The sequence below is a fragment of the Gorilla gorilla genome, chromosome 5 (genome assembly GCF_029281585.2).
Source record: "Gorilla gorilla gorilla isolate KB3781 chromosome 5, NHGRI_mGorGor1-v2.1_pri, whole genome shotgun sequence".
NCBI lineage: Eukaryota > Metazoa > Chordata > Mammalia > Primates > Hominidae > Gorilla > Gorilla gorilla.
In genome coordinates, this window is record NC_073229.2 from 99,538,186 (window position 1) to 99,553,532 (window position 15,347).

Consider the following 15,347-nt stretch of genomic DNA (forward strand, 5'->3'; position numbering starts at 1 on the left):
CCAACTCTTCAAAAGTTAAACAAATTGGGCTATGAAGTTTTGCCTCATCCGCCATACTCACCTGACCTCTTGCCAACCTACTACTACTCCTTCAAGCATCTTGACAACTTTTTGCTGGGAAAACACTTCCACAACTAGCAGGATCCAGAAAATGCTTTCCAAGAGTTCATCGAATCCTGAAGCATGGATTTTTATGCTACAGGATTAAACAAACTTATTTCTCATTGGCAAAAATGTATTGATTGTAATCATCCCTATTTTGATTAATAAAGATGTGTTTGAGCTTAGTTTTAATGATTTAAAATTCATGGACTGGAACCACTATTACCTTTGCACCAATCATTTCCTGACACACTGATAACAGCCTGCTAAAGCAAGTACTATAATTATACTTCTTATAAGGAAAATGAGGCTTACAGACTTGTAGCCATTTGCCCAAACAATATGGCCAGCACCTGGGAAAGCCTGAGCTAGAACACAGGTCTGTTTGGATTCTCCATGTGCAAGAAGTCTGAATGGAAGCTTTAGCCATCACATCAATACTACTGCAATACAAATGCATTTACAGTCACCTTGTTATGGACTGAAATAAGTTTAGTCACAGGGCATAGCATCCCCCAAGAAGTCTCAAACAATAATAAATGATAAAGAATCCCACTATTCCAATAAAATTTTTTCTTTTATTTGTGCAATAACTCGTTCTTCTAAGACCACATTCTCTTTCCCCATTTCTTCCTCACACTGCCCTTCTACTCCTCAATACTTGAGGTTTTCAAAGGAGGTGAAGTGTAACTTTGCCCTCACAGTCTTGACTTTCTACTTCTTGGATTGGAAAAGTCATTAAGACTCCAGAAACAGAAACATTTTATGACAACTGGATGAGTAGAACTGTTTTTTTAAAGTAACTGAATTTTTAAAATTCTAGTCTGTGGATTAATTATTCTATTAAGCCAACTGTACAAAATTTCCTGATAGAAAAATATTTGTCTTTATATAGCAAATATTCCCAACTTTATTGCATTTTCCAGAAATGTGAGGCAAATCCCAGTTGATGGTCAATGTTCATAAGACAAGTTAACCTCCATGGGGTGAAAGACATGCTGTGATTTGGATGATATCATTGCTTTATGCTGACAAAGAAAAAAAATTAAATACAGCACAGATCACCCCATCTGTGTGCTGCTTATGACTTCATGTGTTCTAATCGCCTGTACACACGTCAACTATATTCAGGTATCCTTTAAATGCCTTTACTTCCAAATCCCTAGAGCATTTCATAACATAAAAGAATAACTTAAAATCAGTTGTAATGTATGAACTCAAGTTGTGTCTTTTTTGAACTCCTCCCAACTTCTGTCTCTTCTAATTGGCCCTGAGATCCCTTGTCTTAGATTAGATCAAAGCATATACAGCCTAAATTGAAAACAGACATAGCTACTACATAAACCAAGAAAGGAGAAATGTAAAAATTATTCCTATTAAAACACATCCTGTGAATGCAACTGAAACCACATGATTGTCAAAGATGTTTATTTGATGTTTAAAGATGTTTATCACTCTGAATACTGTCAAGCAATCAGCATAAACTTAGTTGCTATGTGAATGCAAAGGCTGACAAGAGCCATAAAGTTGAAGAGCTTTGTGATGAACTAATTAAGGTGCGCTAGAAATTTATTTTATCTAAAATGTCATGCCACAATGCAGAAGTTTCAGATTCAGCGTGGGCAGGAAGTATATAAGAAAATGAGTCATCACCGTTTGGAATAATGTTTTCAAACACATAATGGCCCTTAGACTCCTATCTTCTCTGCCCTCCAGCCACCCTACCTCAGCACACACCCAGCTCCACACTGGCCTTAAGGTGTCTCATCACCTCATACATCAACATCCTTAGCATTTGTTTCCTTAACATGCTGAATCCTCCTAGAGATGTTTGCCATTAACCCCAAGGAATCAAAGGAGCTGCATCCCTAACCCCACACACATATTCTGTAATGCTGGACAAGTCACTTAACTCTCCAACCCACAGTGTCCTCATCTGTAAAATGAGGACAATAAAGTATTAGATGTACTACCCACTGTGTATGTATGTGAAATCATAATGCCTGTTCTACTCTCCATATGTATGTGAAAGTATTTACTAGAAATATTAAGGCAAGAAGCATTAACCAATGCTAGATTAACTATTGGAGTCATCGAATACCTCTCATTATCCTCATATAGGTAGCACCAGGGACAAAACTACTTTACTTTCAACTGTGAGCATCTAGCACAGGGGTTGGCAAACGTTTTCTTTAAGAGGCAGACATTAAATATTTTAGGCTTTGCAGGCCATATGGTCTCTGTTGCATCTACTCAACTGTATTATTGTAGCACAAAAGCAGCAACAAACAATACATACATGAATGGGTGTTGCTGGAGTTGACCCTTAGTTCTTAGTTTGCCAACCCTGATCGAGACTATGTGACAGAAATGATGAGTGTATTTAAACTGGGAGAAATATAAATGGTTTCTGCCATTCCTCATTCTGTCCTCTGGTTTACAGTAATTAGAAAATGACTGAAAATAAGAGAGAAGAAAAAAAATGCCACTTCTTCTCTTCCAGATAAACTGAAAGAGGACATGAACATAAAAGGGTTCTCCCACAAAGTCTGAGGAATCTAAGGTGGAAGAACCCGACATTCTGTTTCATGGGTAAAAATTGAGAGTAGGATTCCGCTGACATTGGCCATGCCATGCGACATGCAGACAGGAAATACAGTTCTAGCTATATGTGACTGTAGAAAGGAGGTGATAGCAATGAATGCCCACTAAGTATATAGAGGAGATACCGAAGTGGCCATGTGCCCAGCAAAAGTGGAAGGTAGCTTGGAGAGGCAGCTGACATGCTAACAGGAGAGTCACCAAGGCAGATGGCTTCAAGCAGATCACCCAAACTGGGGCTGAAATGGAAGGCACAGCTACACTTGAAGGACTCTGCAGCCTTTGTGTGAATTATGGTGGGATTCCAAGACAGCAGTAGAGATAGGGGCATTTTACAAGAAAGAACCATGGGCACTACTTCAACAGAGGCCAAGCTGAGAGACGACAACAGAGGGTACGGGCAGGATGGGCTTCACAGGCATGTGACCCATTACAGTTACACAGGGCCCTGCACTCAGTTTAATGCTCTGCTGTAGCTATCTTGAAATTCTTATTTTTGAACAAGCAGCCCCACATTTTCATTTTGCACGGGACCCTCCAAATTATGTAACCAGTCCCGATGGCAGCAGGGAAACCAGTCTAAACTAGATACTGGATGTGCTTCCCCCATTACTTCCACCAGACTACCATGCTAGCAAACTTCCCTCCCACTCCCCAACACTGATGTTCAGTGTTTGTGTGATACCCCAAGATATAAAGGAGGAGAGCTTGGGAGAAGGCAAAGGAAAGACGATAATGGAATTTTGATTTGGTCTAGGATTGACTTACACATGAATGTAATAACAACAAAATAATCACCAGATAAAATTTTACTGGAAAATATATAGATTAAGTTTACCTCTGGCAAGGATTACAAGGAAGGAGTATAGGACAGGTAAGTAAAGAGCAAAGTTGAATTCAGTCATAAAAAATCAATCATTAGACTTTTGCCCCTGACTTTTACGTGTATCTTAACTTTGAAATATAATACTGGTTACAGTTTTATAAACTATAAAGTACTATAGGACTTTCAGGCTATGCATGCAAAGAAATTTTCCTTTAAGTCTCATCACTATTCTTCTTTTTCTAATTTTGAAAAAGAAAAGCAAGAAGACTCATATGGGGCCTGGAGGCAGCCAGAGTTCAGTCTTTCCAACAATGAAATGACTGTACAGCTCCTCTCAGAGGAGGGTGGTGAGGACCTCTCATTAAGAGGGAATGGTACAGGAGTACTCTGCCCCAAAACTATCGATTGCGTCTCTCTCTGCCCCACCTCACCTCCTTATTTTAGACACATTTCTCATTTTCCCTTCCGTGCTCCTCTTCTATGTTTCTCTAAAATTTTAAAATGAAATCCCAGTGATATTCTGCTTTTGAAGAGGCCTCTCTATCCCTCACTTCCTTGAAATGTGCCCCAAGCCCAAACATGACCCCTTATATCCTTTTGAACTCTCACTCTTCCAGAATTACAGAATGGTGTTGAGAAATCAAGTTGGTTAAATTTAAATCACATGGCAGCATGACTACTGTAACTGTATATTCCTCACTGTCTTTGTTTGTTAACACTAGAGGATCTTTGATTGAAATTAAAATAGAAGTAGCCATTTTTAAAGAGGGTGGGTTGAAGGAAGAGTGAGGAAGGTCTTTCTTTAAATCATATTGCTAGCTTATTCTTCTTTGTGAAATAAGCCCTGGCAGAAAGAGGGGAAGAAGAACACAGCAGACATATCTTTTTCCTCCTCTTCCCTCTCAACATACTTAATTCTCAAATCCCCTTTTCTTTGCTAAGTGCCAGCCTCCTCGTTTGAGTCTCAGTCCAATATTACTTTCTTGGAAAGCCAAGCTGAACCCACGGTTCACATATCAGGCATATCTTTGCTTCTAAAACCCGGTGTTGAGGGTGGAGGAGCAGGAGTACCAAGACTATACCAGCCTGCAGGGCTCCAGGAGCATACTGCAAGTGGAAAAGCTCCCTCTAAAAGCCTAGGGCAGTGGTGCTCAAGCTTCAGTGTACCTCAGAATCCCCTGGAGAGCTTGTTAACAGATTATTGGTCACCACCTCCAGAGTTTCTGAATTTGTGAGACTGGGGTGGGGCCTGAGAATTTGCATTTCTCACAAGTTTCTAGGTGATGCTGATGCTGTTAGTCCCAAGACCAAACATGGAGAAACAATGCTCTAGGACAAAGTAGGACTAAGTTAAGTCCAGAAAATTGCAAAGAAGCCCCAGCCCCAGTATATCTACCTATTTCAACCAGCAACTCTGCCTTCTCAAAGTTAAACTAGAAATACTTGTCTTGGTTGGATAAAAATAATATTAACTGTTATTATTTCCATGAAAGGATTATATGCCACATTTGCCACATTATCATTCATTTTCCAGCAGGGTCCCTGCTTGAGAGTTTAGACTTGTGGATTACAAAATGATGCCCAACTGACCAAACCTTCTTTGCAGACATGGTTTCAGTGTGTGTGTGCTTAATGAGACATTTTTGTATCAGATTTCACAAATAATCCATTTAGATTTTGTTGAAAAAGTCAGAATATTTGGCACCACTTGACCTTTAGTCCTGCATAGCTACATTTAGCCGGAGTTGGGTAGTAGCTTATCCATTTAGATGGAGCATTTACTAGCTAGTTTACCACAATCCTTATTACTCACTATTACCTCTTTAGCACTAAGAGTCAATTGCCATGTGTTTATTACTATGTTTGCACTACGTTTTTTTGTTATTGCAGAGAAATTCTTCTCTGTACCTAAGGGGAAAAACAAAAGCTACACCAAGAGAGTTTCATGTTTCAATTTAGAAAAAAAGAAGAATTTTTAGTTCTCAGGGGTTTCATACACAACTACTCTGCCAGCATCACTGTTTATTATCCATCTATCCTCCGAAACCAATTGAGTTTGGGTCCAGTCCAGACAAGCCTGGATGGCAAACAGAAATGCAAGGGGGATGGGTGGAAGCAAGAGGCCAACTCTGTGTGTAGGGTGGTCAAAGAAACGTCCTGGAGAGGAATTGTCCAACAAGAAGAAGCTGTGCTCCATCTACAAGCTTGATCCAAGGTCAATGTTACTTTCCAAGGGGAGAAGGAATGTTGTGCATAGCAGGGAATGGGTTCCTCAGGATGCCTCTACAGGCATGCAGCCAAAGCTGAGGCCCCTAGCAGGTGTAAATAGAAGCACACCAGGAAAGGCTCTGTAAGAACTGGCTATGCAGGAGACAGGAAGTGGATTTGGGGGCACTCCTGAATGGTCCCTGTTGGAACCAGAAGAGGTAGCAGAGGCATCAAACAATCTTCAAAGGCAGCTCAGGAGCAGAACAGTGTTTGGAAGGCCTAAGGAACATGCCCTGGGGACCACCTCTTAAATTAACCTGGCAGAAAGTGAAGAGAAGGGTCTACAATAGTTCAGGTAGAAATGAAGTCAAGGAAATATGATACTGATCTTTTACTGTTACACCCCAGGCTTTCTCAGCATGAAAACTATGGGTTATATTTCATTTCACAAACTTTTTTTGTGTCCCACGATACTGCATAACAAGCACACCAGCACCATGCTGGATGCAAAGACACACACACAAAAATAAAACATGTTGCTTTCCTCAAGAATGTCATAGTCTAAGAGAGTGGTTGATTTGGTTTGGCTTTGTGCCCTCACCCAAATCTCATCTTAAATTGTAATCCCCAAGTGTTGAGAGAGGGACCTGGTGGGAGGTGATTGGATCATGGGGGCATTTTCCCCCATGCTGTTCTCATGTTAGTGAGTGAGTTCTCACAAGATCTGATGGTTTTATAAGGGGCTCTTCCCCCTTCACTTCTCTCTCCTGCTGCCATGTAAGAAGTGCCTGCTTCCTCTTCTGCCATGATTGTAAGTTTCCTGAGGCCTCCCCAGACATGCAGAACTGTGAATCAATTAAACCTCTTTTGTTTATAAATCACCCAGTCTCAGATATTTCTTTATAGCAGTGTGAGAAAAGCCTAATACAGTGGTTTTCAAATTTGTTTGATAGTTGATAAATAAAAAAGTTAATCACTTATCCCAAAACATGTATATGTATTTATAAATTATAAGTGTTATGCTACTCTCCTTATGTTTTAGGTGTATTATAAATCATATCAAAAAACAGAAAAAAATAACAAAATGAAGTAATTATAACAAATATTATATGTATATCGTATAAAAGACATCATAAATATATATAATAACAGCTCACACCCCAATGACTTCTCATGTGAAAACTGGTCTACAAAACAGACATTTAAGCAAATTTAAAAAATAAAAGAAAGCTTGGGACATGCTTTAGTAGTGGTCTCATATCTGAGGATTAACTAGACCTAATCCCAAATTAGTGGCAGTCTCATATCTGAGGATTAACTAGACCTAATCCTGAATAACTGCTAAGATCATAAGAAATTAAAAACATGCAAAGACAAATGGCTGTGGATTAGGACAGAGGTGCAGGCTTTGAAGATTGAGCATTTCCCAGCAGATGGTACTCCTGTTGGTCCCTAAGAGGGGAAAGTAAGCTCTTTGCAGGCCAAGGGAAAAGCACAAAAACACACAGCTGTCTTGTGGTTTGATGTGAACCTAGGAGGAAATGTTCAAAATGGAGGACAAGTGCAGCAAAATAATAAGTATGTATATTGCAAAACACAACAGATTAACTCAGGAAAGTTGCATGTTATAATAAGACTACACTCTGAGTTTGCATGTTCAGCCTTCAGTTTGTCCTTCATACGGCCCTGTTATCCATTCACATCAGAAAAAAGAAAAAGTGAGCCTTGGCGGTAGCCATGGTAACTAAATACTGAGCATGAGGGCAGAGGAAGGTCAAGGAACGTTTTATAGTTACACATCAAGAAAGTACAAAACACAGGTTATTTTTAATTTTGGCTACGTTCCTATAATTTTTAATGTCTAAAATTTAAGACGTACATAAATAGTAAAGTCTGTTTCTCATGTAGGCATGAGAAAAAATATTTTCCCAGTAATTTAATACTATCTTCTTATTTTGTTGAAACTTTATTTTCATCAGCTGCCATTCAAGCCAACAAAAATGCCCAGAGTTAGTATTTTCCAAATTTGAACCAGGGAGGGTGTCCTTTACCCTTCTTCCCCTTGTTTTCTGTTCACCCCTATTCTTAGTATACTAGCATGACTCACCATCCACAGAACATAAATTGAGAATTGCTTTTCTAGGAGTGCTGGTGTGTTTGCCTTGAGTCGTTCATATGCTGTCATCTAATGACACTTGTGGCCAAGGACAGAGATTTGCCAGACAGCTGACAAACCAGAGTGAGGGTGTAGCATAGCCAATGAACAAAGGACTTCCCCCACACCAGGCACAGCCAGCTGTCCTAGGCAGAGAAGGAGCCTGCAGTATTGGACTCCTGGGCCAACTGAGGTAACAGACCTAAACACCCCTCTGTCCTTTCTACACTTCTGCTCCAAGGGAATATACACAAAGACTAGTGGGAGGATAAGGAGAAATATGAAAGAAAACAAAGCAAAACCTCAGAAGATAAGAGGAATGTGTTTTTAACAATCTCTTATAGTACCCTATGCAAAAGATAGTGACATACACGAATTGTCTAAAAATAAAGTTTCTCTTCTAAGGATTATAAATAGCAGGATTCTGCTTGAACAAAAGTCCTAGCCAGGACCAAAGACTTAGAGGTTTTCTATTTCTCCATAGATTTCACTTAGATTGTAAACTAGTGATACCCTGTATTTGATACACTGTTTCAGTTTTACCAAAATAGTTCCACTGTTTTTATTAAATAGTTGTCACGTGCATATTTATAAATACCATACCCTACATATGAATGTATCATTGAAAAGGTGATTTTAGAGTAAATCTTTGTCACTTTAAAATTTACCACTCAAAACTAAGTTTGAAGACAGACTTGATGTAAATGTTACCTATGAAATTATTTTCAGGATCTACTTTATTGTTTTCGAATTATTTTCAGGACCTACTTTATTGTTTCATTGTTACTGAGTGATTTCAAAGGGCCAGGCCCTTGGTAAAGGAAGGAGTTGTAGATGATTTGTGTCAGCATGGACCTCACAGTAACAAAATTGTTCCCATTGAAAAGATAAATCACAGAGAGAGCTGGAGAAATTAGGAAGATTTTTGCCTATGCTAGCTGATTGGGTGAATGAGTTATTTCCAAGTCAACTTTTATTTTAGTTTATTCTAAAAATAAATTGATGTTTCTTTCACAAAGCCAATTCTGCAAAATGTTACTATGCAAGGCCATATAGGTTTCATCCACAGTGGCTCAAAGAGAGTGAATTTTTTTTAAGATTTTTATTTACTATTTTATTATTTTTATTTTTTTTATTATACTTTAAGTTCTAGGGTACATGTGCATAACATGCAGGTTTGTTACATATGTATACACATGTGCCATGTTGGTGTGCAGCATCCATTAACTCATCATTTACATTAGGTATATCTCCTAATGCTATCCCTTCCCCCTCCCCCCACTTCCCAACAGGCCCCGGTGTGTGATGTTCTCTGCCCTGTGTCCATGTGTATTGTTCAGTTCCCACCTATGAGTGAGAACATGTGGTGTTTGGTTTTCTGTCCTTGTGATAGTTTGCTCCAAATGATGGTTTCCAGCTTCATCCATGTCCCTATAAAGGACATGAGCTCATCCTTTTTTATGGCTGCATAGTGTTCCATGGTGTATATGTGCCACATTTTCTTAATCCAGTCTATCACTGATGGACATTTGGGTTGGTTCCAAGTCTTTGCTATTGTGAATAGTGCTGCAATAAACATACGTGTGCATGTGTCTTTATAGCAGCATGATTTATAATCCTTTGGGTATATACCCAGTAATGGTATGGCTGGGTCAAATGGTATTTCTAGTTCTAGATCCTTGAGGAATAGCCACACTGTCTTCCACAATGATTGAATAGTTTGCAGTCCCACCAACAGTGTAAAAGTGTTCCTATTTCTCCACATCCTTTCCAGCAACTGTTGTTTCCTGACTTTTTAATGATCACCATTCTAACTGGTGTGAGATGGTATCTCATTGTGGTTTTGATTTGCATTTCTCTGATGACCAGTGATGGTGAGCATTTTTTCATGTGTCTTTTGGCTGCATAAATGTCTTCTTTTGAGAAGTGTCTGTTCATATCCTTTGCCCACTTTTTGATGGGGTTGATTTTTTCTTGTAAATTTGTTTAAGTTCTTTTTAGATTCTGGAAATTAGCCCTTTGTAAGATGGATAGATTCTAAAAATTTTCTCCCATTCTATAGGTTGCCTGTTCACTCTGAGGATAGTTTTGCTGTGCAGAAGCTCTTTTGCTGTGTAGAAGCTTTTTAGTTTCATTAGATACCATTTGTCAATTTTGGCTTTTATTGCCATTGCTTTTGGTGTTTTGGTCATGAAGTCCTTGTCCATGCCTATGTCCTGAATGGTATTGCCTAGGTTTTCTTCTAGGGCTTTTATGGTTTTAGGTCTAACATTTAAGTCTTTAATCCATCTTGAATTAATTTCTGTATAAGGTGTAAGGAAGGGATACAGTTTCAGCTTTCTACATATGGCTAGCCAGTTTTCCCAGCACCATTTATTAAATAGGGAATCCTTTCCCCATTTCTTGTTTTTGTCAGATTTGTCAAAGATCAGATGGTTGTAGATGTGTGGTATTATTTCTGAGGCCTCTGTTCTGTTCCATTGGTCTCTATCTCTGTTTTGGTACCAGTACCATGCTGTTTTGGTTAATGTAGCCTTGTAGTATAGTGTGAAGTCAGGTAGTGTGATGCCTCCAGCTTTGTTCTCTTTGCTTAGGATTGTCTTGGCAATGTGGGCTCTTTTTTGGTTCCATATGAACTTTAAAGTAGTTTTTTCCAATTCTGTAAAGACAGTCATTGGTAGCTTGATGGGGATGGCATAGGATCTATAAATTACCTTGGGCAGTATGGCCATTTTCAAAATATTGATTCTTCCTACCCATGAGCATGGAGTGTTCTTCCATTTGTTTGTATCCTCTCTTATTTCGTTGAGCACTGGTTTGTAGTTCTCCTCGAAGAGGTCCTTCACATCCCTTGTAAGTTGGATTCCTAGGTATTTTATTCTCTTTGTAGCAATTGTGAATGGGAGTTCACTCATGATTTGGCTCTCTGTTTGTCTATTATTGGTGTATAGGAATGCTTGTGATTTTTGCACACTGATTTTGTATCCTGAGACTGCTGAAGTTGCTTATCAGCTTAAGGAGATTTGGGGCTGAGACGATGGGGTTTTCTAAATATACAATCATGTCATGTGCAAACAGGGACAATCTGACTTCCTCTTTTCCTAATTGAATACCCTTTATTTCTTTCTCCTGCCTGATTGCCCTGGCCAGAAATTCCAACACTATGTTGAATAGGAGTGGTGAGAGAGGGCATCCCTGTCTTGTGCCAGTTTTCAAAGGGAATGCTTCCAGCTTTTGCCCATGCAGTATGATATTGGCTGTGGGTTTGTCATAAATAGCTCTTATTATTTTGAGATACGTCCCATCAATACCTAGTTTGTTGAGAGTTTTTAGCATGAAGGGCGTTGAATTTTGTCGAAGGCCTTTTTGCATCTATTGAGATAATCATGCGGGTTTTGTCTTTCATTCTGTTTATATGATGGATTACATTTATTGATCTGTGTATGTTGAACCAGCCTTGCATCCCACGGATGAAGCCCACTTGATCATAGTGGATAAACTTTTTGCTGTGCTGCTGGATTCAGTTTGCCAGTGTTTTATTGAGGATTTTTGCATCTCTGTTCATCAGGGATATTGGTCTAAAATTCTCTTTTTTTGTTTTGTCTCTGCCAGGCTTTGGTATCACGATAATGCTGGCCTCATAAAATGGAGAGTGAATTTTTAATGTAGCCTTTTAAAAAATCGAAAAAGTACTCTGTATTCTGGCTGTTGATGTTTTTCAAAGAACAAAATTATATCATAGGTACAATATCAATTCAGAGGTCCCTACAGATTTGTTCACTTTTCTTCAGAAGACAATTTTAAATCATTGGAGATTTCTTTGCCTTTTTAAGTCTTGAAATATAAATGAATGGGTAAATTATTGTTAGGGACTTAACTAACAATTAAATCATGTTTGATTCGGCCCAGATTCCACATTTTTATGCCTCTGCTGTTTCACGCAATGAGAACTTAAAATCAGGTTCCCTGGAATACAGTAACCTGGCAGTAAAATTACGGCCTCTCAAACTCTGCTCCCACCCATGATGGGGGACCAAGAGACTTTCCTCAAAGACCCTTATTCAGCTATTTCTAGAATTCCCCAAGGGTGGGAGGGATGAATAAATCTGCTCTTAAATGCTGTCCTGACAGCTACCAAGAGACACTCTTACATTTCCTTCTCTCTTGATTTCTGCTGAGTGACTTTTCCCGTCATCATTGATACTACTGAGGTGTTATCAAAGGCACCAAGGAAGAGAATCTCAGGAAGGTGCACAGCCTCCAAGGTTTAAACCACTCAAACTTCTCACACACTAAAGGCACACTCATCTCTGCTTATTTAATCTGCTTGAGGGCATTAATTACTCAGAAGAGTGAGGGAGCATAGTACAGTAGATTCCAGCTAACCTTGATCAACTGGAACACTGAATTGAAATAATGGGATTTTCTTGTTAATTTTCTCTTTAAGACCAATGGCAGAGCTGGAATCCCTGATGCTCTTGAAGCCCTTAGGATCACAGAAGTCGTAAGAGTTGCAGAAGTCACTGCTGCAAGGCTGGGTACAGTGGCTCATGCCTGTAATCCCAGCACTTTGGGAGGCCGAGGCAGGCAGATCACTTGAACTCAGGAGTTCAAGACCATCCTGGACAACATGGTGAAACCCTGTCTCTACTAAAAATACAAAAGTTAGCCAGGCTAGTGGCATGTGCCTGTAATCCCAGCTACTCGGGAGGCTGAGGGGAGGATCACTTTAGCCTGGGAGGTCAAGGTTGCAGTGAGCCAAGATTGCGCCACTCCAGCCTGGGCGACAGAGTGAGACGCTGTCTCAGAAAAAAAAAAAAAAAAAAAAAAAAAAAGAAGACACTTCTGCAAAAAGCTTCCATTGTAACACTGTATGTACCAAAGTTGGAAGCAGAATGGCTTCTAAGTTCCTTCTAGGAACAGGAGATCTAGTGGGAGTAATCTGGTTAGAAGTAGGTACAAGGGAATCATAGATTACCTTGAGGCTGCATTTACTTAGAAAGCATACTTTTGTCACAAATCAATAATTATATGGTGGAGCTTTACAGAGTTGCTCATGGAGATTATGGGACAGATAAAGCCCTGTCCCAAAGCTATCTTTTGATGATGAGACAGGTGGAGAGAATTCATCTCTTTCTAACTCATTTTGGGTTGCCAATTTGTGCTGACAATAAGCCAGAAGTGTGGTGACATTTTAATGGACACTGGCAGAAATCCTCTGTGTTTAGGTCAAGACAAACAATGGGAAATGATGTGCTGGTAAGCCAGCTCTCCAGAAAAAATAAAAATAAAAAAAGAAGGACTTGATTGGTAGCATTTGCACTTCCCATGGTGTAAATATCCCCATCATGGTCAATTTCAAGCTACCAGCATGACATTACTGAATGCAGAGTTGAGAAGAGATGAGCACAATCAGTTCCTGCAAGCCAGTGCCAGCTGGCTCCAGCACACCACTGAGAAAGGGCCAAATAACTCCTGTAGCCTCAACTCCCCGCTCTCACTTTTCCATGCAGACGGAATCAGATTGGAAAAACTTCCCTGCATTCCTAAGTGAAATATTATGAAGACAGAACTTGGAGAGATATACCAGATAAACCTGGCATCATTTGCTGTGCCCGATAAGGATAAAGATCATGCCTCAGTCCACAGTATTATGGCTGGTTCAAAGCAGACAGAATAGCATGGAAAAGGAGGAAAAAAATCAGAAGGAAATAATTTGTCTTCTTGAAGTATGTGACAATAAGCTAGGGAGAAAATATGTGAGTTTGTATGGACAAACTTAAAACAAATGGCCTCTGTAAAGAAAACAAGCTGGATTTTGAACTGCAGTCAATGTTTTGTTCTTGTTTTTCTTTCTTTTATTAGAAATAAAGCTTAGTTCATAAGAATATTGGCTTTCTCATCTTCCTCACAATCCTCATTTCAGCAATCCTCTTGGCCAGAGATGCCTCATGGGAGAGCCTGAGTCTGTGATATTTCGGTAACAGTTGCCGATGTGTTGATACAGTCGGGAATCTCTCCTTGCTCACTATGAGGTAACTGCCACAAGTACAGTCCAAAAAGATGATGTCAAAGATATATACAAACAAATGGTGACCTTGAAGACTTCTAATGCATCTCTAATGGAACAAGGAGAGATGTACTTATTGGTCAGGGTCCTTCATGATCTGCTGAGAACATGTTTGAGCTGGGGAGGAACTGTCATCAAGAAACGAGAATTAGTCATTAGTAACATTGGCTAAGAGACTAACTGGGCATTCCAAAGCAATTAACTGGTAACTAGGCATTTCAAAGAAATTAGCTGCTTGCTTTGTGCCTTAGTTTCTCCAATCTAAGTTGGGAAATCATTAACTGTTGCATTTTTCATAGGAGTAAGTTATAAGATTTCATGAATCAATTTATCGAAAATAAATAATTTTAAAAGAAAGATTTTAAAGACAAGGCCCTGTGTATCACGGCTGTCTCAGTCAAACTGCATTGTAACAACTCCTGCATTATCTCTGTTACATTCCATTATGTGGCACAGTGACAGTTGAAAGAACCTGTTTTACTATCATGAATTTCAGGCTATGCTTCTTCAGCTGCACACAGTTGTATGCCTGCTAGTGGTCTTTTGGGGCAGGAAATATTAGCCAAAGAAGGTTAATGCTTCATCATAGGTTATATATAAATAGTGAAGCAATAAAAGACATAGTACTATGATTTTTGTCATTCACTGAGCTGTGATATAAATCCAACATCTGGATCTCATACTTTGGAGCCAGCTTATTCACAGCAACTGATGAGTACAGTCAGCCTGGGGATTTTGCTTTTCCTCTTCTTATCCTCCTTTATTTCACAGGGCTTTGATTAGAAAGCCTAAGATAAATTTAACCCAAGTAAGATACAAAAATGGAAACAGAAATTATACTTATTTTTGTCTGCATATTATAGCTTTGGTGTAACTGCCATGTCTTTAATCCCACAAGATCATAAACTGCTTGAGGGCAAAAACTATCAAATTCACTCTTGTAACCCCTGCAGCAATTAGCATAGGGCTTTCACATAATGCACAAGCAACAAATCTTGGTGCAATTGGATTAGGCTGAAAAAAAAAAAAGGCAGCATATGGGAAAATGCAATGGATATCAGTACATTCTACGTAATCTCCAAAGGCAGCTCCACTCTGGCTCAGATAAATTAAAGAATGTAAAAAATGTGGACTGATATCTCAAAAGTTCTCAGAATCATAAGGCCCCTACTAGAATGCAACTAGTGGAAGCAACTAGAATGTTGCTTCTACTCATGGACTCTTTATTAAGATGAAGAATTGACAGGGTTTCCCAGAAATTACAGAGAAATCAGAAAAGCCAAACTGTGACTAAAAGGTTAAGAAACTAGAAAGATTTAGAACGACTCCAATAGGAAAAACTAAGCTCTGCCAGAGACAGGGGTTACAAACAGGCTGCTGACCAA

The 15,347-nt window shown here is 39.2% G+C and overlaps 1 protein-coding gene across 1 annotated transcript in view; it reads right to left on the minus strand.

The window, feature by feature from the left end:
- Nucleotides 1–8,195, minus strand: part of FILIP1 (filamin A interacting protein 1) — a 137,212-nt gene extending 129,017 nt beyond the window's left edge. Inside the window, exon 1 of the mRNA XM_019029496.4 lies at nt 7,845–8,195. Coding sequence (XP_018885041.2) covers nt 7,845–7,922 — 78 coding nt within the window. The 5' untranslated portion in view covers nt 7,923–8,195. The remainder of the gene's footprint in view (nt 1–7,844) is intronic.
- Between the last annotated feature and the right edge of the window lie 7,152 nt (nt 8,196–15,347).